Here is a 22,432-nt window from a genome sequence, read left to right as displayed (position 1 = left end):
CTCTTCAGGCAGGAGTTCCCTCTTGTAACTTCAGGACACTACATACAGTTGCCCTGACGTCCAGATCCGGAAACACCGGCTACTGGCTCCCCAACCGAGGGACGTACCCTTTGGTCAGATGCCTGGCGCACCAGGACTTCCTTGAGGGTGACACATCACTAATGTGTCGTGTACAAGTCTGCCTGACACTCAGGACAGAAGTGGCATCACCATGGTCACTCACTGGCGACACAACCCTTCTGGCTGGCCCCTGACCCACTGGTTCTTCCACTGGGGAACATATCCCCCTCGCACCCCTCCATCTGGACTTCTGCACCCTCCCAACTGGAGCGGTACTGCCAGACACCAGAACTACTGGAACCCTGGTTACAGAGGTTCCACGTTCTCCAGACACTCTGGAAGATCCTCCTCAAATGACCTATTGGTACAGCCTAGGCCCCCGACCTGATGTTCCCTTCAGAAACACTCCAGGCCCTGACACTGGGTTTCGGGCACCTGGAGACATGCAGTCCCACCCACTCCTTCTCCTCTTGAGACAGGACGTGAGCCCCTACACCGAGACCTAGCTGGGCTACACTGAACCTCTTCCACCACGCTGGGCTGGAAGACACCTCAGACACTCCTTTTGGAATCACTCCATCCCCTATGCCTCTCTCCTCCCAGAACATTACCAACTCCAAAATTCTGTCTCTCAACAGACCACAGAAATCAAAAAGCAGGCTCCACTATCTGCAGGCGTTCTTGGGAAAAGTTCAACACACAGGACTTAGGTATCTGAACAAAACTAGCATTCAGCAAGCTCCCCATCCAGAGAACTCACAAACACATCCAGTGCCACACACCATTCATCCACACACACCCCTCCCCAGACTGGTAAGGCAGTTTCTACCACCCCTGACTTCTCAACCTGACCACACTTGACACAGGTACCATTACTCCAGGGCAGGGACGGGGGACACATGCACTGGACACACTTATGCTGCCACCACTGGATCCCACCCTTCTGGTGAATCCAGAAAACACACTGCACTTAGGGGGATGATCTACCCTCCCGAGCTAGGGACACCTAACTCAAAGTGCACAAGAAACACATTTCCACAGAAATGACATTTTTAGCAAACTCCATACAATAATCCCCAAAATGTTTTTATCTAAAATGCAGAGTTTTGTGGTGCAGCCAGCTGCTACTAAGGTACAACGCAAACACAAATCCTTATCCCACCGCTTGCCGCCAATGTTGGAAATGGGATCCCCGGCTGGCCAGGGCTTTCGCCAAAGTCAGTCAGAGACCACCACACCCAAGTCAGGGCAAGGGAGTTACACGCCAAGATAACCCCTACTCACCCTCTAGGTAACGTGGCGCGAGCAGCAAGGCTAAACTTGGAGGCGATGTAAGTTAAGTATTTGCGCACGCACCCCAGCAACAACACCCAAAGGCCCACCACAAAGGAAACTCCACACAAGGTTATATAAAAATAGCCTTTGTATTACACCAAAACACATTAGATAAAACACACTTTACAATGTGCCAGAGGCACGGGCAGAATTTACAGGGGATATTTACAAGACAGGGCCACCTGGACCACTGTCAGTAATCAGCACTTTTAGAAGTAACAATACAATACTTGTAGGCCTAGAACTTAGAACATAGCCTATCAAACAGTACCTTCCGTCCTGGTTGCACGGGATAATGCGAGTGACCTCCTTAGTAAGCTTGAGCGGGCGACCCAGCGAAGCGGCGCGGCTCAGGGGAGAGCGGCGCTGCTCGAGGCTTGGACGGGCTGCCGGCACGGTACAAGCGTTTCTCTGGGGCGACCAATGTGTGCGGCTCAGAAGAGGAGGGGGAGGCAGGATGCGGGCGACCCAGCGAAGCGGCGCGGCTCAGGGGAGAGCGGCGCTGCTCGAGGCTTGGACGGGCTGCTGGCACGAGCTGCCGAGGGGAACGAGCGAGGCACACTTCAGCGAGGCCCCAGGGGCCCAGGGAGATCAGACAAGTCCCATCAATTTGGCAGGGAAGGCACCATAGAGTCCACTGGTCCTGGGACTCTGGTCAGGGGGCAAGCTTAGTATCAAGCCCTTGGGATCACTTGTAACAGAAGATCACTGTAACACAAAATAGGACATAAAGCACACAACCAGTACCCACTGGTAACTGGTAAGTCCCCCCCTACGCAATCCTAACCACCCTAGGAACAGGTCACGCAGGGAACCAGGACCTTACTAGCACCACCTGCACTAGCAAGAACAACCACCTCAGTATCACAATACAAGTAGGGGCATAGACCTGGGGACAAAACACATGATGCAGAACCTACATTCAGCGGTGTAAGGAACACATGACGCATCAACACACGTTCAGCGGTGTAAGGAACAGGGCACATAATGTATCAACAACACATTCAGAGGTGCAGAACACAGGGTGCGCAAAACATACTACACATTGTACATTTCCTAACACCCAAAAGCAATAGGACATAGATCATAACAGCATCTAAACCTTTAGCGTAGAACTCACAAAGTCCAGGTTGCGCCACTGCGCCAAGACCTAAACGTAGCAGCTGCCCACAAAGTGCTGGGCAGCTGAGGGACAGAACAGGGGGCCTAAACGCTGCAGCTGGCACTAAATGCTGCGCAGCTGGGGAAAGGCCAGGGATGAAGGAGTGCGCCTCACTCCTAAAGTCCACAGTGTATGTCCCTAGGGAAAGAAATACCTACACGGTGCAGCTGCCCACTACTTGCTGGGCAGCTGGGATCAGAACACGCCAGGGGCTCTCACTAGCCCCTCAGGAACACTGCGCCACACTGAGCCATCTGGCTCTCGAAATACTGGGCACCTTAGAGCCTCTCTGGGCTTGTAAATAGGGCGGGGCTTTTGCTGGGGTCCCCCCTCTGGGGACTCGATATGGCCAAACTAGGTAATAAACCTCTCAGGGGCTCGTGAATCAATGTGGGACCCAGGGGAGCCTCTCGAGCAAGGTGGGCGGTAGGCGGAGTCCCTCTCGGGGGACTCGAAATCACTTATGGGGCCCAACAGCCTCTCGGGCTCTAGGCATCACTCTGCCCCTGGCGACAGATATGGCCACATCGTGGGAGCGGCCCGCTATCATGTGGGGCCGCTCAAAGAACAATCAGGACAGCCCCGAGGCCCCTCTCCTTACCGGGCTCCGGGCGTCCATTCTCTCTGTGTCCCCTCACCGGGGGCAGCGCAGGACTTCGCCTCTGGGGCTCCCCTCACTCCTGGGAGCCCCAACACGCAACATCCGGCTCCAGGAGGGGAGGGGGGGCATCTTCACCCGGTCCCCCATCTCGGGACCGGGACTTGGAAAGTGGAGCCCTCAAGGCTCCGGGCTCCTCTTCTCCGGCCGGGCGCCCCGGCCAATCACAGCGCGGCGGCGGGCGGGACTTCCTCTGGCGGACCGGAAGTCCCGCCTACAGTCAGGCGCGATGCTGCCTGACTTCCTGGTTTTGCCCGCGGCTGCGGCGGTGATTTCTCAGGGCCATAGCGAGGGGTGGGCCCCCTCGAAATACAACGTAAATGGCGGGGTGGCACCCGCTAGGGCTCTGATAGGCGGGGTGGCACCCGTGCATGAATATCACGAAAATCGGGGCAAAAGTCAAAATAAAGCGCTCCGAGCGCTAAGGAACCACACAGCGCTTTCAAGCGCTATAAGGCAAATAAAGCGCTCGCCCAGCGCTAGGCACACAGAATAAAGCTCTCATGCACCAGGGGTCAAAGGAGAGCGCTCCCAAGCGCTAGGAAGGAAAATATAGCGCTCCCAGTGCTATGAAGGCACAAAAAGCCACAAAGTCCTTCAGGAGGTGTCATCAGAAGTCCAGGGGCTGGGCAGGGCTCAGGGAGGCAAGCCATCCCTGAGCCCAAGCAGCAGCACGCCCCTGGCAAGATTCAAGCAGCAAACAAGAACATTTTCATGGGGTCACAGCCCCTCTTTTATACACCTTTTCCCTTTGTCTAAGGGCAGGGTGGGGGCGGAACCAGTCGCAGCTGGTTCTGGAGCACTCTTGATGGCCCAACCACCCATTCTATTCACTGGCAGGGCTTGGGTCATCAGTCACACCACAGGGGGGCGGAGCCAGCATTGTGTGGGGAAAACCCAGCCCATCCAGGACACAGGTACACTCCTCCCACACATCACTCATGCTAATCCCACACTCACCACCGGGCAGACCCATCCAGACTTCCTGGAGCCTGGCATGCCAGCCAGCTCCAGCCAATCACGCTCCAGCACCTTCACTGCACACATACATCAATGTCTAGAAGTGGCCCTTCCCCACTAGACACATACAAGCCACACATACCGTTGCGCAGCATTCACTCCCACGAGTTCACACATACCAAACTTGACCATGCACCCCTCACGCATCAGGAACTACCAGGGACACAGACATTCCCCATGCATTCCTATGGGAGGGCAGGCCAATCTCACACATGCACTCAGGGAGAGCACGCACTTTACACTGCGCCACAGTGCTAAAGTGCGCAAAGGCCAGAAATCACTATACTTTCAAGGCAAAAAGTTCAGGGGTGACCCTGCCAGAAGGCCCAAGTCCAACACTTCTGAATTGCCTTATGGGACAGTTTTAGTGCTGCTTTGTAATTGATTTTTTTAATTGATTTTTTAGCTATGTCGCAGTTTCCGCGTCACACTCTTTGAAGGTGCTTATTGTTGGACTTCTCGATCCATGCTTCCATGAAAAACCAAGGAGCCAAATATCTTGAGGTTACCTTTAGTGATTTTATGCCTGTTTGACATAATCAGGGCATTTTGGCTAAGGGCCTGCTTCTGTTGATAGAAGAAGGAAAAAGGCACCAGGTAATGGCCTGACTAGATTAATGGGAACAGCAGCCCAGCAGAAAGCACAGTTTTATTGGAAAAAATTAAGTCCATCGTGTGGCCAGCGCTATATGAGTGGGGCTACTGACGCTGTGATCGATTAGGACCAGCAAATACATCCTTCAGAGGGACAGCCTGCATGCAACTAGTATCCTCCCCACGCACATTAAAATCTCCTAGGACTGTAAAATTCGAATATTGTACGTGTAATGGACCAACTTATTCTGCCATTGTGTTGGGGACATCTGCAAGATGTCCAGGTTGACAGTGAAAAAGAGCTCCAAAGTAAGATGGTTGGCCGAGATCTTAATTGAGAAAACGAGATTTTCTGCTTCAATAGCCTCATCTAATTTACTGATAGAGCTGTCAAAATCTGAGTGTCAGATCAAAGCCATTCCGCTGACCTTGCGGTTTTGGCGGTTAACTTGTAAAATAGAGGAGCAAGCGGGAATCTCTAATGCTATATCTGGCAGCGAGGTGGTATTCAGCCATGTTTCTGTAAGGGAAATTAAATCCCAACTGTTTGAAGTTACAAGACAAAAAACATCTAACGCAAGTTTAGCTAATGACCTTTAATTGGCAAGGCAAGCAGAAAGTGATGTTAACGATAAAACTTTCTGGGTCCTTGATTTCTTAGTTTGTTTTAGCTGTGCAGAGGACTTCTTAGACACATCATTTAATATTTTTAAAGTACTATGACGATAACAATAGAAGACGGAACCACTCGCCCTATTGACAATACTTTTATACTGTAAACAACTAGACCCCTTATGGATTAATAACTTAGCAGCGATATAGCTGATTTTACTGACCGGCATCCCATTTTCTCAGCAGCTTGTCTGGCCCTGGAGGCGAGAGGTCTCAGTCCGATGCAGATGGGCTTGTCTTTGTGCTTTCCGGCATTAGAATCTATTAAATAAGGCAGGACTTGGCAATCCTCCCTAACCTAGGAACACTAGAGCACAACAACTAAGATGGGGCCTCTAGAGGGAGAGACACAGCCTGTTCAAAATGGCACCAAGAACTCCCTGTGAAAATAGTACCTTACTGAGTCCCCAAACTGGGTAGGATGAACAAATACACTAAAGTGTTAATCTTTTAAGCCATCCAGGCTTCGAGACAGGTGCTGGAAAGCAAAATAGGCAAAGTAGGGATGGATGTGACCTTCCTACTCCAAGGCCTCTGCAATAGTGTGGCTCGCCTCACAGAGAAACTCTTTTCTTAGCTAGGAGATACTGTAAAGTAGCTCAAGCTTACAGTCTAATAGCTCAAAGGGACCAACTAATTGGCTATGTAAGCAGAGGGTGTTGAGGAATGCTCTTGCCTCAATAATTTAGGTTTGTGAACTTCCCGCAGCGAGAGAACAGGCCATATTTAGAGGAAATTCTCAAGACATGGGTTTAGAGTTCTTTTTTTATCTTACCTGAGGAAAAGTCGCTACCTACTTCCTAATGCTGTGACCTCACAGTTCCCTCAAACCAAAGCCACCCTAGACCACTGATTTCTAGGTTCCTGAATTATAAAGATTGAGATCTCATTCTGAAAACAACGAGCGAGAAGGGGGGAAAGCTGTAGAGAGCACTAAGGTATCTTGTGTTACCAGATTTCACCACATTAAAAACAGAGGGATTCCTCTTCATGTGTAAACCAACTGAAGGGTCCCTCGGTGAGCCTTTTTTTTACTTACTTACTAGTTTCAGGGAAAACCAGTCTCATTTGTGAGTGTGTGTACCACTCCACCTCTAACCCCCACCTTCCTGAAATGAATTGTCCCCATCCTATTAAAACCTCCTGTGGCTGGCCTGATTATAAGGTAAGATTTAACCGGAGTACTCTATTAGCATAAAGATAGGATGTGTACAAGCACGCCCATGCCTCCCCAACTTTTTGGCTGCAATAAAATATTAGTTAATTTATTCTAATCTAAAGTGTAATATTGTCTGACTTTATAACCCCACATCACCCCCTAGAGCATGCATTAGCTATTAAATTCCAGTAACCGGAGAGTCCGGAGGTAAAAAGGAGTAGTTCGTCATTCAGCTTCATTGCAAGGGTATTGTGGCCCCAGGACGCCAGAGGTAAACTACAGTAACCTGAACAGTTGTTGCCCAGCAACCTCTGACTGGCCTACCGCCCCAGGAAAGAGGCAAACAGATCCGGTTTGTGTTTCACTAAATAGTGAACCTTGAGCCAGGAGCCTATCAGGGATGTGTCTTTGTGCAAGGTGGCATGGATAAACTGGGGAAGTAGGGTCAGGGCGGAGGGCGCCGCTTCACGTATAATGCTGCTAAATTAAGGAATCGCTTACCCATCTGGATCCACCTTGAACCAAATTACCTGACCTTTCGCAAGCAGCTAAAGACCTTTCTGTTTCCCTAACTCCACTCGAATTCAAAGTCGCCCTGCTTTTTAGAGCTGGGATGCCCCCGGGTAGCCATGCGCTCTAGAAATGTCTTTAATACATTCATTGTAAAGAGCATTCTGTCCTACTGGTTTGCCAACTGGGCAACTACCCCTGGTGGCCCTGGTGTCAGGAGCTACAGCTGCAGGATGCATCTGCACCACGCCACCCTTAGGGGATAAGAGGGAGGGGGCACCCATAGAAACGGGGAGCAATGGGCGGGGTTAAAGCGTTACAAATTTGGAAGTGACTGCTTCCTTCAAGTTTCTGATTTCAGACTCGATCGCCTCCTGTTGGTAGATGGGCTCTAGCTTTTCCGACACTAGTGATATGAGTTTGTCGCACAAGTAATGAAGCCCATTGATGACCTGGCTGGAGCCCTGTCTTCAACTGCACTCACCCCGACTTGGGCCAGAGGGCACAGTCTCTGCGCCTTGGTGTGATTGGCTACTCTCTTCCTTTTGCCTCCTGCTCTGTTGACTAGCATAGGGCTTATGTGGGATGGTGGGGAGTCCACTGGCTGCACTGCAGCTCCTTCTGGCTCTTTTGGTGGCACTGTTGTCACCCAGATAGTTGGACATGCCCCTATGCTCCAGTGAGAGCTGGGTGTTGGAGCAACCACCGGGCTTTCAGATACTATTGCCGGCCGTAGTCTGGGGTCGCAACAGGGGAAGAAAAGGATAACTGGTGTTCCACCAAGTCAATTTCTTTACTAATTAAGCCCACTGCTCTCTGCACAAACCCATCCAGAGTGGATCCCTGCTGCCCTTTTGTCCCACTTGCTGGAGCTCTCCACTTCCCCATGCTAGCTGGTAAGCTGTAGAGCCGTCGCCGTTTTAAAGCTAGTCCAGGTCTTTCCTGTGACAAGGGAATGCTGGGAGACGTAATCCTCCCCCACCAGGGCCTGAGAACACCAGATGGAGTAGTGTGGGCAAGGGAAACTGCTGTCTTGACTCCAGTGGCAAAAGAGGGTGGACTGGCAGACACCTCTTAAGTGTTGAAGTGGTTAGATGGGTTAGAGTAGATAGGGACCTCAGACCCCTTTTGCAACCACAAGTAATGACCGGTGGATAGCTCAAGACAGTTCAGGATTGCCCAGACAGTGACTCCAAAACTCAAGTCCAAAACAAAGTCCTAGCAGCCTTAATGATTTCTGGTCACTAACCGCGGATTGCTGGATAATAGATTGCTATATTAGCAGCAGTAGATTAGCCACTTACCCTCAATCCCTGGCTGAAGCAGGCAGCCACTGCCGCCACCCACAGCCTGCACGCCACTAGCCTTCCAAAACAAAGAAGCATGGGGATATTTCTGGAATTTTCAAGACGCCCTCATTACACCAGGTGCAGCAGTCCTCACCAGTCAGACCTTGGTGATAGTCCCGATTTTTGGGCCAACTTCCGGGATCCGGTCCTGGGAGGCAGAGGGACAGGGAAGAAAACCGTAATAACAGAGGGGGGAAGCTCTTGACTTGCTTCTTCGTATCTAAAGGGCCTAGACAATCTACCTCGGTACAAACAGCCCACTGGCACACCGGCCGCTATCCTGCTGCAAGCCGGCAACTCACTCGGCTCCTCGGGTGAGTTGAGCACAGTAGCAGCGGTATGAGAGCAGCTCAGTGAGCTGAGGCCTTAGGAGGGCAAAACTGGCCAAATAAAAAGACACCCACAGTGCTCAAAGCGGCAACCCGGTGGTACAACATTCGCATTCCGCTCCGGCTACCAGTCTCGGCCCGGCGTTCCTGTGGTGTTTCCAGCGGGGGACAAGGAGCACGACGGGGTGAGACAAGGAGCACGACGGGGTGAGACAAGGAGCACGACGGGGTGGGATAAGGAGCACGACTGGGTGGGACAAGGAGCACGACTGGGAAGGGACAAGGAGCACGACTGGGAGGGACAAGGAGCACGACGGGGAGGGACAAGGAGTATGACGGGGAGGGACAAGTCGGTTTTTAGGTCGAGCCTCACGCATTGCTTTAGCAATGCTTGTTTGGCGAGAATATAGTAAGGCTTTCAAAAGTGTACCCAAACTGCGGATTAGGTACAGTTCATGTGAGCTGGGCGCGTGCACATTGCACGCCTGTGAGCCTCGGAATCAGACTTCAAAGGAATCCGCTCCCCGCCCCCATCAGACTCCCTGGCTTCTCTCCCGCCGTGCTTTCACGCCTGCTCTGTTTATTCCGACACCTCCTTGGCGTCTCTTCTGCCGTGATTTCACTTCCTCCCAGTCCGACAAATCATTATTCAGTTGGAGTGAATGCCAATCTGTTGTAGCACACGCAATGTTCTTTTAAATATTATTGACATTGAGCACTCCTGATAAGTGCCTGCACCTTTAAATACTGGCTTTCTGTAGCTGTTCTGCTTTCACCCCTCCCTCTTTCATTCCGGATGTGTCCAGGCCCTCAGAAGCAGCAGCTTCTTGTCCTCCGAGTTGCCGATGATCATGGGGCAACAACTAGTTTACACAGTGGCGGTGGAGGGGGCTCGGGGTGTTTCAGCTACTGCCCCCTCTTGTTGTTAATTAAAGGCATTGAATGTGGCTGGCTGAGGCTGCAGATAGCATCGGCACTGCCCTGGCGGCTAATCTGACATCAGCATCTGCGACTGACACTGAGCAGCTTTGAGTGCCCTTCAGCTGCTCCTGTGAAGTGCTTTTTTCCACCTCTTCCATACACCACACCCACCCTGCACAAAGAGAAAACTGTACCTGCCCCCTCTATACTGTACTTTCTGTCTCTTTCCATTTTCCAACGTTTCTCATCTTCTATTTGTCTTCCTTTTTCTCCTCTTTCAGTCCCTTTGCCTTTGTCTGGCCATTTCCTCTTATCTTCTTGTCTGGCCATTTGCCTACTGTCTCCTCCCTTTCCTATGTCCTTGTGTCTGCCCCTTTCCTTCCTCCTCCCGCCTGTTCTTTCCCTACTCCTTCTTTCCTTTTGCCAGTCCTCATATCTGCCCTTCTATTCTGACCCACTGCCTGTCCCCTCTAAACTGCCCTCCTCCTCATCCCTTTCACTTTATCCTTCTGTTTACTGCACGTGTAATGCTCATTTGTTTGTATTCTCACGCCCAAAGTGGAATAAAAGGAATGCATTTAGGTATTTACAAACACGTAGACAGGAGCTCTCCCCACTCGTTGCCTGGTCAATTAACCCATAACAACTGTATTTCCTGATACTATATTGTGTTCTATTTTCTCATTTCAACTTATGTTGTTTGGGCAGCTGGTCGTTTTTTTGTTTTTTTTATATGTCCGGGAGTTGGGTGCTTTGGCCTCGGTTAGGCAGAGTGTGCCTTACATCGGTTCTGCAAAAAACACAGTTGATGGACAGAATGTAGAACAATGTCATACATTCACCCCAGTACAAGGATCTGGGCCTAAATCCATCGTTTTTTTCACTCCACACCACCCTGGGTTAGACACTGGCTATATGCAAATCAGCTCTGACCCTTTGCCTCATGGGAAAAGTCCAGTCCGAACTACCAAGCCATGTCTTTCCCAGACCGGAATCAAGCATCCAAGGACCGGTTTCTGGCTATCAGCCTTCATTCAGCCTGGATAGCTTGACTCCAGTGGTGTGGAGAGCCTGGGACTCACGTCTGAGCATACCCAGCCCACTCGGGGTGAAAATTACAAAAAACACAGTTGATGGACAGAATGTAGAACAATGTCATACATTCACCCCAGTACAAGGATCTGGGCCTAAATCCAACGTTTTTTTCACTCCACACCACCCTGGGTTAGACACTGGCTATATGCAAATCAGCTCTGACCCTTTGCCTCATGGGAAAAGTCCAGTCCGAACTACCAAGCCATGTCTTTCCCAGACCGGAATCAAGCATCCAAGGACCGGTTCCTGGCTATCAGCCTTCATTCAGCCTGCATAGCTTGACTCCAGTGGTGTGGAGAGCCTGGGACTCACGTCTGAGCATACCCAGCCCACTCGGGGTGAAAATTACAAAAAACACAGTTGATGGACAGAATGTAGAACAATGTCATACATTCACCCCAGTACAAGGATCTGGGCCTAAATCCATCGTTTTTTTCACTCCACACCACCCTGGGTTAGACACTGGCTATATGCAAATCAGCTCTGACCCTTTGCCTCATGGGAAAAGTCCAGTCCGAACTACCAAGCCATGTCTTTCCCATACCGGAATCAAGCATCCAAGGACCGGTTTCTGGCTATCAGCCTTCATTCAGCCTGGATAGCTTGACTCCAGTGGTGTGGAGAGCCTGGGACTCACGTCTGAGCATACCCAGCCCACTCGGGGTGAAAATTACAAAAAACACAGTTGATAGACAGAATGTAGAACAATGTCATACATTCACCCCAGTACAAGGATCTGGGCCTAAATCCATCGTTTTTTTCACTCCACACCACCCTGGGTTAGACACTGGCTATATGCAAATCAGCTCTGACCCTTTGCCTCATGGGAAAAGTCCAGTCCGAACTACCAAGCCATGTCTTTCCCAGACCGGAATCAAGCATCCAAGGACCGGTTTCTGGCTATCAGCCTTCATTCAGCCTGGATAGCTTGACTCCAGTGGTGTGGAGAGCCTGGGACTCACGTCTGAGCATACCCAGCCCACTCGGGGTGAAAATTACAAAGAACACAGTTGATGGACAGAATGTAGAACAATGTCATACATTCACCCCAGTACAAGGATCTGGGCCTAAATCCATCGTTTTTTTCACTCCACACCACCCTGGGTTAGACACTGCATTGCACTCATTGCACCATCAGGATTCAAGCAAGCCGGGCCGAAGACGGCTGTAATGCCAGAAACCGGTCCCCGGAAGCTTGTTTCCTTTCCAGTGAAGAATTGGCTTGGTAGTTTGGTCTGCCCTGTTCCCATGATGCACTGGGCCAGGGACAGACTAATTTGCATATAGCCAGGTTCTGAACTGGGATGGTGCAGTGAGCTAAAAAACGGTGATGGATCAAGCCCTGATCTGTTGACTGGGTAGGAGTGTTCTGATTAACTCAGATACTCTGTCCATCACCACCCCCTTTTTGAAATTATTTTGGCCACCATGAGTGTGGAAGGGTATGCTCAGACGTGAGTCCCTTGCTCATTGCACCATCAGGATTCAAGCAAGCCGGGCCGAAGACGGCTGTAATGCCAGAAACCGGTCCCCGGAAGCTTGTTTCCTTTCCAGTGAAGAATTGGCTTGGTAGTTTGGTCTGCCCTGTTCCCATGATGGACAGGGACAGACTAATTTGCATATAGCCAGGTTCTGAACTGGGATGGTGCAGTGAGCTAAAAAACGGTGATGGATCAAGCCCTGATCTGTTGACTGGGTAGGAGTGTTCTGATTAACTCAGATACTCTGTCCATCACCACCCCCTTTTTGAAATTATTTTGGCCACCATGAGTGTGGAAGGGTATGCTCAGACGTGAGTCCCTTGCTCATTGCACCATCAGGATTCAAGCAAGCTGGGCCGAAGACGGCTGTAATGCCAGAAACCGGTCCCCGGAAGCTTGTTTCCTTTCCAGTGAAGAATTGGCTTGGTAGTTTGGTCTGCCTTGTTCCCATGATGCACTGGGCCAGGGACAGACTAATTTGCATATAGCCAGGTTCTGAACTGGGATGGTGCAGTGAGCAAAAAAACGGTGATGGATCAAGCCCTGATCTGTTGACTGGGTAGGAGTGTTCTGATTAACTCAGATACTCTGTCCATCACCACCCCCTTTTTGAAATTATTTTGGCCACCATGAGTGTGGAAGGGTATGCTCAGACGTGAGTCCCTTGCTCATTGCACCATCAGGATTCAAGCAAGCCGGGCCAAAGACGGCTGTAATGCCAGAAACCGGTCCCCGGAAGCTTGTTTCCTTTCCAGTGAAGAATTGGCTTGGTAGTTTGGTCTGCCCTGTTCCCATGATGCACTGGGCCAGGGACAGACTAATTTGCATATAGCCAGGTTCTGAACTGGGATGGTGCAGTGAGCTAAAAAACGGTGATGGATCAAGCCCTGATCTGTTGACTGGGTAGGAGTGTTCTGATTAACTCAGATACTCTGTCCATCACCACCCCCTTTTTGAAATTATTTTGGCCACCATGAGTGTGGAAGGGTATGCTCAGACGTGAGTCCCTTGCTCATTGCACCATCAGGATTCAAGCAAGCCGGGCCAAAGACGGCTGTAATGCCAGAAACCGGTCCCCGGAAGCTTGTTTCCTTTCCAGTGAAGAATTGGCTTGGTAGTTTGGTCTGCCCTGTTCCCATGATGCACTGGGCCAGGGACAGACTAATTTGCATATAGCCAGGTTCTGAACTGGGATGGTGCAGTGAGCTAAAAAACGGTGATGGATCAAGCCCTGATCTGTTGACTGGGTAGGAGTGTTCTGATTAACTCAGATACTCTGTCCATCACCACCCCCTTTTTGAAATTATTTTGGCCACCATGAGTGTGGAAGGGTATGCTCAGACGTGAGTCCCTTGCTCATTGCACCATCAGGATTCAAGCAAGCCGGGCCGAAGACGGCTGTAATGCCAGAAACCGGTCCCCGGAAGCTTGTTTCCTTTCCAGTGAAGAATTGGCTTGGTAGTTTGGTCTGCCCTGTTCCCATGATGCACTGGGCCAGGGACAGACTAATTTGCATATAGCCAGGTTCTGAACTGGGATGGTGCAGTGAGCTAAAAAACGGTGATGGATCAAGCCCTGATCTGTTGACTGGGTAGGAGTGTTCTGATTAACTCAGATACTCTGTCCATCACCACCCCCTTTTTGAAATTACATCGGTTCTGCAGCAGGAAAGCAAGCTTGACACGGATGTTACTTCTACACTTCTTTGTTCCTGTGACTGCCCCTGACAGAGGGACGATTCTGACCTGGAGTAGCTGGTGTACAGGCTCCACTACCAAGCTATATACTATACACTCCATACCCCTTAGGCAAAATGTACACATAACATTCCATCTACTACAAATACACTCCAAACAATACCACTCAGTGCCACATAATTACATGCCACATAATTACACTCTACTGAATACAACGTACACCTCAGACAATACCACTCACTGCCACATAATTATATGCTACATAATTACACTGCGCTCGACGCAACATACACTCCAAATCCCACTCAGTGCCACATAATTACATGCCACATAATTACACAGCTCTCAATGCAACTTACACTCCAAATACCACTCAGTGCCACATAGTTATATGCAACATAATTACACTGCACTCAATGCAACATACACTCCAAATACCACTCAGTGCCACATAATTACATACCACATAATTACACTCTACTGAATGCAACACACACTCCACACAATACCACTCAGTGCCACATAATTATATGCTACATAATTACACTGCACTCAATGCAACATACACTCCAAACAATACCACTCAGTACCACATAATTACACGCCACACAATTACTCTACTGAATACAACATACACTCATAATACCACTCAGTGCCACATAATTACACACAACATAATTACTCTACTGAATGCAACACACACTCCAAACAATACCACTCAGTGCCACATAATTACACGCCACACAATTACTCTACTGAATACAACATACACTCATAATACCACTCAGTGCCACATAATTACACACAACATAATTACACTCTACTCAATGCAACATACACTCCAAATACCACTCAGTGCCACATAATTACACACCACATAATTACTCTACTGAATGCAACACACACTCCACACAATACCACTCAGTGCCACATAATTATATGCTACATAATTACACTGCGCTCAATGCAACATACACTCCAAATACCACTCAGTGACACTTAATTACATGCCACATAATTACACTGCACTCAATGCAACATACACTCCAAATACCACTCAGTGCCACATAATTACACGCCACATTATTGCACTGCACTCAATGCAACATACACTCCAAATACCACTCGGTGCCACATAATTACACGCCACATATTTACACTGCACTCAATGCAACATACACTCCAAATACCGCTCAGTGCCACATAGTTACACGTCACATAATTACACTGCACTCAATGCAACATATACTCCAAATACCACTCCGTGCCACAGTTACACGCCACATTATTACACTGCACTCAATGCAACATACACTCCAAATACCACTCAGTGCCACAGTTACACGCCACATTATTACACTGCACTCAATGCAACATACACTCCAAATACCACTCAGTGCCACATAATTACACGCCACATAATTACACTGCACTCAATGCAACACACACTCCAAATACCACTCAGTGCCACATAATTACACGTCACATAATTACACTCCGCTGAATGCAACACACTCCACACAATCCCACTCAGTGCCACATAATTATGCTACATATACACTGCACGCAAAGCAACATACACTCCAAACAATACCGCTCAGTGCCACATAATTACATGCCACATATTTACACTCTACTGAATACAACATACACTCCACACAATACCACTCAGTGCAACATAATTATATCTATCGCCCTCACTTTATTTATCTATCGTCCTCACTCTATCTATCTATCACCCTCACTCCATCTATCGCCCTCACTCCATCTATCGCCCTCACTCTATCGCCCTCACTCTATGTATCTATCTATCACCCTCACTCTGTCTATCGCCCTCTATCTATCTATCTATCGCCCTCACTCTATCTATCGCCCTCACTATATCTTTCTATCTATCACCCTCACTCTATCTATCGCACTCACACTATCTATCGCACTCCCACTATCTATCACCATCACTCTATCTGTCTATTTATCGCCCTCACTCTATCTATCGCCCTCACTCTCTTATCTATCGCACTCACGCTATCTATCGCCATCATTCTATCTATCGCCATCATTCTATCTATCGCCCTCACTCTATCTATCTATCGCCCTCACTCTATCTATCTATTGCCCTCACTCTATCTATCTATCGCCCTCACTCCATCTATCGCCCTCACTCCATCTATCGCCCTCACTCCATCTATCGCCCTCACTCTATCTATCGCCCTCACTCTATCTATCGCCCTCACTCTATCTATCGCCCTCACTCTATCTATATATCGCCCTCACTCTATCTATCGCCGTTCCCCTATCTGTCTATCTATCGCCCTCACTCAATCTATCTTATCTATCGCCCTCACTCTATCTATCGCCCTCCTTCTATCTAGATAGATAGATAGATCGATATCTATCTCCCTCACTCTATCTATCTATCTATCTATCGCCCTCACTCTGTCTATCTATCGCACTCACGCTATCTATCGCCATCACCCTATCTATCTGTCGCCCTCACTCTATCACCTTCACTCTATCTATCGCCCTCGCTCTATCTATCGCCCTCACTCTATCTATCGCCCTCACTCTATCTATCGCCCTCACTCTATCTATCACCCTCCCTCTATCTATCTATCGTCCTCCCTCTATCTATCTATCTATCGCCCTCACTCTATCTATCTATCGCACTCACTCTATCGCATCACCACAGCATCACTCAGGGGCACCACAACATCACTATGCGCTACCACAGCATCATTGAACGCCACAGCATCACTGAACGCTACAGCATCACTCAGCGCCACCACCGCATCAATCTTTGCAACCATTCAACTATAACAGGTTCAAATATGTTCTCTCAATGTTTCAAGCTTTATTACAAATGTCACAAAAAAGATTTTAATATTTCACTTCTGTTCTTGGATTTTCGTCACAATAAAATACACTGAATATAATCTTCACAAAAGTTATTTACAAAAGTTTAAGCTATTGCCATTATAAATTACAAAAACTTTTATTTAAGTATTAATTTAAAAAAATTAAAAGCCATTGTTATTTGTAATATCAATACATCTAAGTCACGTAAATACAACACATATTGCATTACAAATGCTATAGGTGTCACATTTGCGAAAGTTAAAACTATTGGCATTGTAAATGACAAAGCTATTAATTTCGCTATTTTCAAAACCAACACATAAATATAAAATTTGTCATTTACAAGACCAATAGCTCAAACTTTCATAATGCGAGACCTATTGCATTGCAAATGCTTGTTCGGTGTGTTAACGTGCCGGCATTCAGCAGCAACGGACCTGTGTGTGAGCATGAGCAGGGCAGCCTGTGGAAGGGTTCTGCAGAGAATTTTACAAGGGCAGGCATTTTAGTGCCCGTACAACGCCTCACATCGTAGACAACTGAATCTACCCCCGTTGATCCCTTCTGGTAAAATATCACATCACTTACTGGCAGCCAGGTTTGCCGTAGTGCAAGTTTGGAAGCAACAGAGTGCTCCTCCAATGCATATATGTCAGACTAAGGTTTGTGACATTTACTCCATAAAAAAACTGAATGTCATTTTGCATTATAGAGTTGATAGATTAGTCAAAGTATTGCTGCCCTTTAAAACATATGAAGCAGGACCACTCTTTGCTCCCATGTCATACTGGCTGCTTAGATCACAGCTTTCCATGATGACACCCTCTTTGACCTGCCCATCAGACGTTGAAGAACAATAATGGGCCGTGGCTACCTGAGTGGTAGACCTGGCTCCCGAGCGAATGTCCTTTTCAGATGCTTCTGATTATCTACTTACAATGGTTTCAATATACTGTGTATCCTCCATTGTGATTGTGATTGTGAAATAAGTAAACTTGGCTGCTTCTCTTGCAACAGGGATGAAAAGTTATAAATAAAATGTTTAAAAGAAAAAAAAAAGAAAGGGGCATTGGCCCTTGCATGTCACAGAGCTGGATGTGTATTCTATGTGTCTTTTTCTGCTTTGGGGCGGTTTTTGAGACTGGGATTTCCTTTTCCCTACAGAGATGGCGCTTCGAGTTTTCCTGCAGCGCATTCTTTCGGCTTCACCCAAGGCACTCTTTGCACCGGTACCTTTGCCTTTCTCCTCAGCTGTCTGTAAGTATGCTACACCGGTGTGCCACCTCTCCACTGCCGATCACCATTACAGGAGAAGCATGCCTGCACCACCCCTCTCCCGGCTCCTCTCCACCTCTTCAACCAACTCTCTGATCTTCAATGTACAGGACGACGATGACTTCCAAGAACGGGTCAAGAACAGTGCCACACCGGTCATTGTGGACTTCCACGCTGAGTGAGTGTTGATGTAGTGAGTAGGGCTTAGGACGTAAGAGATGAACACTCCTGACTTGGCATCATATTGGAAGTGTCTCTAGTGTTTGCTGGGTAATTTCACTAATAATGGAAGTTTCATAGAGTGCAGCATGATATCACCCCTTACCACCTGGTGGAGAGGTTAGGGCTTTGATAAAAAGAGTTTTTAAAATAGTGTAAAAAGCAACAGATAGCCTTCTGAGATGCCCAGCAATCCTCCCTTTTTTCTAGAAGTCAAGCTCCCAGCTGGGAAAATATCTCAAGTACACTAGGTGGAATTATCACTCATTTACTATGACTTATAACAAGTTATTGCTGACTGGGGTACTGTAAGTTCTTCTTGTTTGGATCCACTAGTCTCCAGCCAGAGATGTGTTCATAGGGAAGGTTTTGACATTTTTTGGGACAAGATTAGACTCTGGGAAGGGGGGACACGGAAAATAGTCCCACTTTACTGTGTACTGACTAGCATTTGTCTTTTCCACCCCTCAGGTGGTGCGGACCCTGCAAGATGCTGGCCCCAAGGCTGGAGAAGTTAATTGGCCAGCAGAAGGGCAAGGTATTGATGGCCAAGGTGGACATAGACGACCACACTGATCTGGCACTGGAGTATCAGGTAGGTGGTCATCTTTACCATTGGGGTATTACTTGAGAGGAGAGTCCTCATGGGCATACATTTTCATTGCTGGTGTCTGAGGCTGAAGTATTTTCTTTATTTCTGATTTTCAAAGCACTAGCATTACATGAGCAACCCAACATGAGACTCAGTCACTGCGACCCCATGAAAAAGTCAGTAGGATCGATCACGTCCTCCCCGCCCCTGCACATGTAGTGTTTTTATGGACCAATGGTAATCACATTGATCGGCAGTGCTAGACAGTAAGTAGGATACATAAGGGCCCCCAAAGTCTTTTGGTCTTGAAGTTGGCAGGAGCTCTTCAGCATAGGTTTCTCGTTGGTCTTCGCAATACACTAGATCTTGGAGCCACTCAGCATGCTTAGGGGCCTGCCTCCTGCCCCAACACATTGGCACCCTGCGTGTAGCAATTAACAATGACACTGCCACTAATTTACAATTAGTGAGCAGAAGCAATTTTATAAGGCCCAGTAGGCAAACCCTGGGAGAACACTCAACCTGTTCTTCTACCAGCTCTGATATGGTCTTCGTGACTTGTCACCAGTACAGTACCACTGCTGCACGTCCATGCTAGATGCAAGCAGTCTGCTGCAGCTGCCCTACAACGCACACAGGATGCTTCCACCTGCAACCCAAATCTGTGGAGTTGGAGGGGGGAATTGTAGGCCTGCTATAGACTCCAACAGGTTCAGTAACATACGAGGTGGTTCTGCAGCGTCTTTGAAGCCGGGACTGTCTTCAGACTGAGTCTGAGGCCAGGATCCCTCGACACTGCCAGAACAGAGTCTGTGAGCATCACATCGGCTGGCTGTTGCTAAGGCTGGGCGACTCATCTCTAGTGATCTCCAGGCCCGGTCGAGGGTCTTCTTTGATTCCAGTAGGCTCCCCTGCTGGCTTGAGGCCTACCCTGACTTACTTGAACGTGGTGAGTCTCTTGGACCTTGCTGGTCCTGACTCAGTACTTTTTTGTCTTCTTCCACTTGTTGCCGTTGCCAAGACCTGTTGGTGCTTCTGCCGGACACCGACCCCCTGGATATTGACACCAGCGTGGAACAGCTCGTACACCGTTGCAGTGTCACCTGGTCCAATTAGCTGCCAAGACAAGGGCACCATCAACTTTCCTGTAACAGCTGACATTGGTGGGCACTGGACACCCGGGCCTCCTGGTCACTCCTGAGCGACCTAGACTCTGTCCCCTCTGCTTACAGATACTCTTCTTCTTGAATCCACCCTTGGAATCCATCAGACTCTTCCAGCTTCTTCGCCATCAGCATCTTCGTTAAGTCCTCCATTGGGGTCTACAGCGATTCCCAACGTCACTTTGTACCTATGTCCCAGGCTTCTGTGGGGCATGTAACCTGATCTCGTGGGTATCCATAGGTGGGGTGACTCTCAAACTGTCCTTCTTCCACAGGGTGTGTTCCAAGTCTTCTGGGAAGGGTCCTTTTTCTTAAGAACTACAACCGTGACTTCCCCATTAACTTAACTTGAGCACGCGTTTGTGTATTCATTTAGCAAAGGCCCTCCTTGGTGTACCTTGGGTGGTTCCTTAGTCCCCCAGCACTTCTAAGTCTATTGGGTCCACTCCTGACTACGGTCGCTAGTCGCATTCCACTATTTTTCCATATGGTTTGGTCTCCCCCGGCAGGCCACTGTATTTTCGTGCTACTTACCTGTCATACTATCAAAGCATTATGAGTATTGTAATTATATCTCTGGGTAGACGATGTTTCATTGGGTTAGTGAGTGTAATAAATAACTATTTTTTATAACTACATTATGTGGTTCTTTTTCACTTAATCTGCACTACAAGATTATATACTTGTGAAACAAGCTGTTTTACACTCTTCCTAGACTAAGCCTGAAGGCTGCTCTCCACAGCTACCACTTGAAGAGCTTTCTAAGATTACAAAAGATAAATCGTCATGAAGGCAATTAAATTAAATTAAAATGTATTAACATTGACAAATGTTTCCCTAATAATGCAGTTATGTGTGGCTCCTGCTATGAAGATCTCTGGGTATCCCCAAAGTTTCATGGCATAATACTGGAAAGGTAACTTAGGAGGTTGTATTTGCTTGACAGATATGTGTGGTCTCTGTCTAGAGGTGTAGATGCTGCAAAAAATACTCAGGGTTAATGTGCCTGCTGCAATCCACTGCATGCAACATGCAGGTTACATATTTGTAATTCATGTAAGGGATCTAAGTGGGGTAATGATTTTGCTGCAGGCATCCTTGCGTTGCCTGCCGGTCACGAGCACTTATGAAACAATGGCTCAGTGTGTCATTCAACCTCTTTCAACAGCCCCATGTGTTTTAACTTATTCGGTATGGTTAAAAGAAGAATCCTACTTGCGCGGTAATAAACCTTTAGTAATTAGTGCCAAGCAGTTTACTTTGTATTGTGTGCAATATGAATGGTTAGTGGTTTAACTGCACCCAGAAACAGTCTTCACATATAGTTGTTATGAAACTAATTTTAGCTCTCTGCAGTTTGTGCATGGACTCTGGATGTTTCTTTGTTTACCCTAATAGGGTATGGTGGCAGTGTTTGAGGTTCACACTGTGCTTGACAATAGGAACTGCTCATTATCTTTGAAGGGAAGCATTTGCTGGTGAGCCGCAAAGAAAAGAAGTGGCCTTTAGCCTCTGAGCAGACAGTTGTCCTGTGCTCCTTTTTGCGGTAAATAGAAAAGAACAGTGAGAACCTGTGTAGCTTTTCATAGCACCGCATACAAGAAAAATGGCTATTTGAGAGCCACATAAAATGAATTGGAGACTACTGCATCACGTGGAGGGAGTCAGTAGGCCATGTTACTATAGGGCTACAGGACAACAGGTTGCTCCTTTGGCCATGGTTTAAGTGGCCACCACCCATAGTCTCAAAGCCTGGCCTGAAGGGATAGCAGTTGCCCTTACAAAGAAGGATGCCCTTTGGTTTTCCTCTCCACATCAGAGCCCAGGTTGGTTGTGTCACATCGGTTAATCTGGAGTGGGATTGCATGAATGAAAGCGCTCACGGAAGGATGAACTCACAGGGCTATCCAGACAAATGTACAAGGGCAAGGTAGCACAGCTTCACAAAGCCAGGCTGAGAACTTTTGGATCAACAATCCTGGACCACACCAACATCTTCCATTTGTATTGTTCTGATCTCTGTCTCAGCTGCTGCTCATTCGTGCCTTGGTGGATAGAGGTATAGTGTAAACCTGTGCTATAATATATATATATGCTGCTGTTGTGTATAAAGTGGCGCCCCGCTTTGTCAGCACGACTGGGCCACCTACGCCAACTCGCGGGTCAGGGCGCAAGCTGGCCCTTTTCCAACGCTTCGTTCCTTGCGACCTCCGCCCTGAGGCTCGAACCCAAAAATGAACTTGCACCGTGACTGAAATTTCGTATCTCTGGGTCCATTGGAATAA

General features: G+C 48.3%; 1 protein-coding gene across 2 annotated transcripts in view; it reads left to right on the top strand.

The window, feature by feature from the left end:
• Nucleotides 1-22,432, top strand: part of TXN2 (thioredoxin 2) — a 99,941-nt gene that overhangs the window by 58,110 nt on the left and 19,399 nt on the right. For both annotated transcript variants that reach the window (XM_078640490.1, XM_078640486.1), the window contains 2 exons: nucleotides 18,063-18,351; nucleotides 18,864-18,987. In XM_078640490.1, the coding sequence (XP_078496616.1) occupies nucleotides 18,065-18,351; nucleotides 18,864-18,987 (411 nt within the window). In that variant the 5' untranslated portion in view covers nucleotides 18,063-18,064. The remainder of the gene's footprint in view (nucleotides 1-18,062; nucleotides 18,352-18,863; nucleotides 18,988-22,432) is intronic.

The sequence above is a fragment of the Lissotriton helveticus genome, chromosome 1_1 (genome assembly GCF_964261635.1).
Source record: "Lissotriton helveticus chromosome 1_1, aLisHel1.1, whole genome shotgun sequence".
NCBI classification, from domain to species: Eukaryota; Metazoa; Chordata; class Amphibia; order Caudata; family Salamandridae; genus Lissotriton; species Lissotriton helveticus.
The sequence above is the reverse complement of the archived record's forward strand: the minus strand, read 5'-3'. Positions and strand labels throughout refer to the sequence as shown.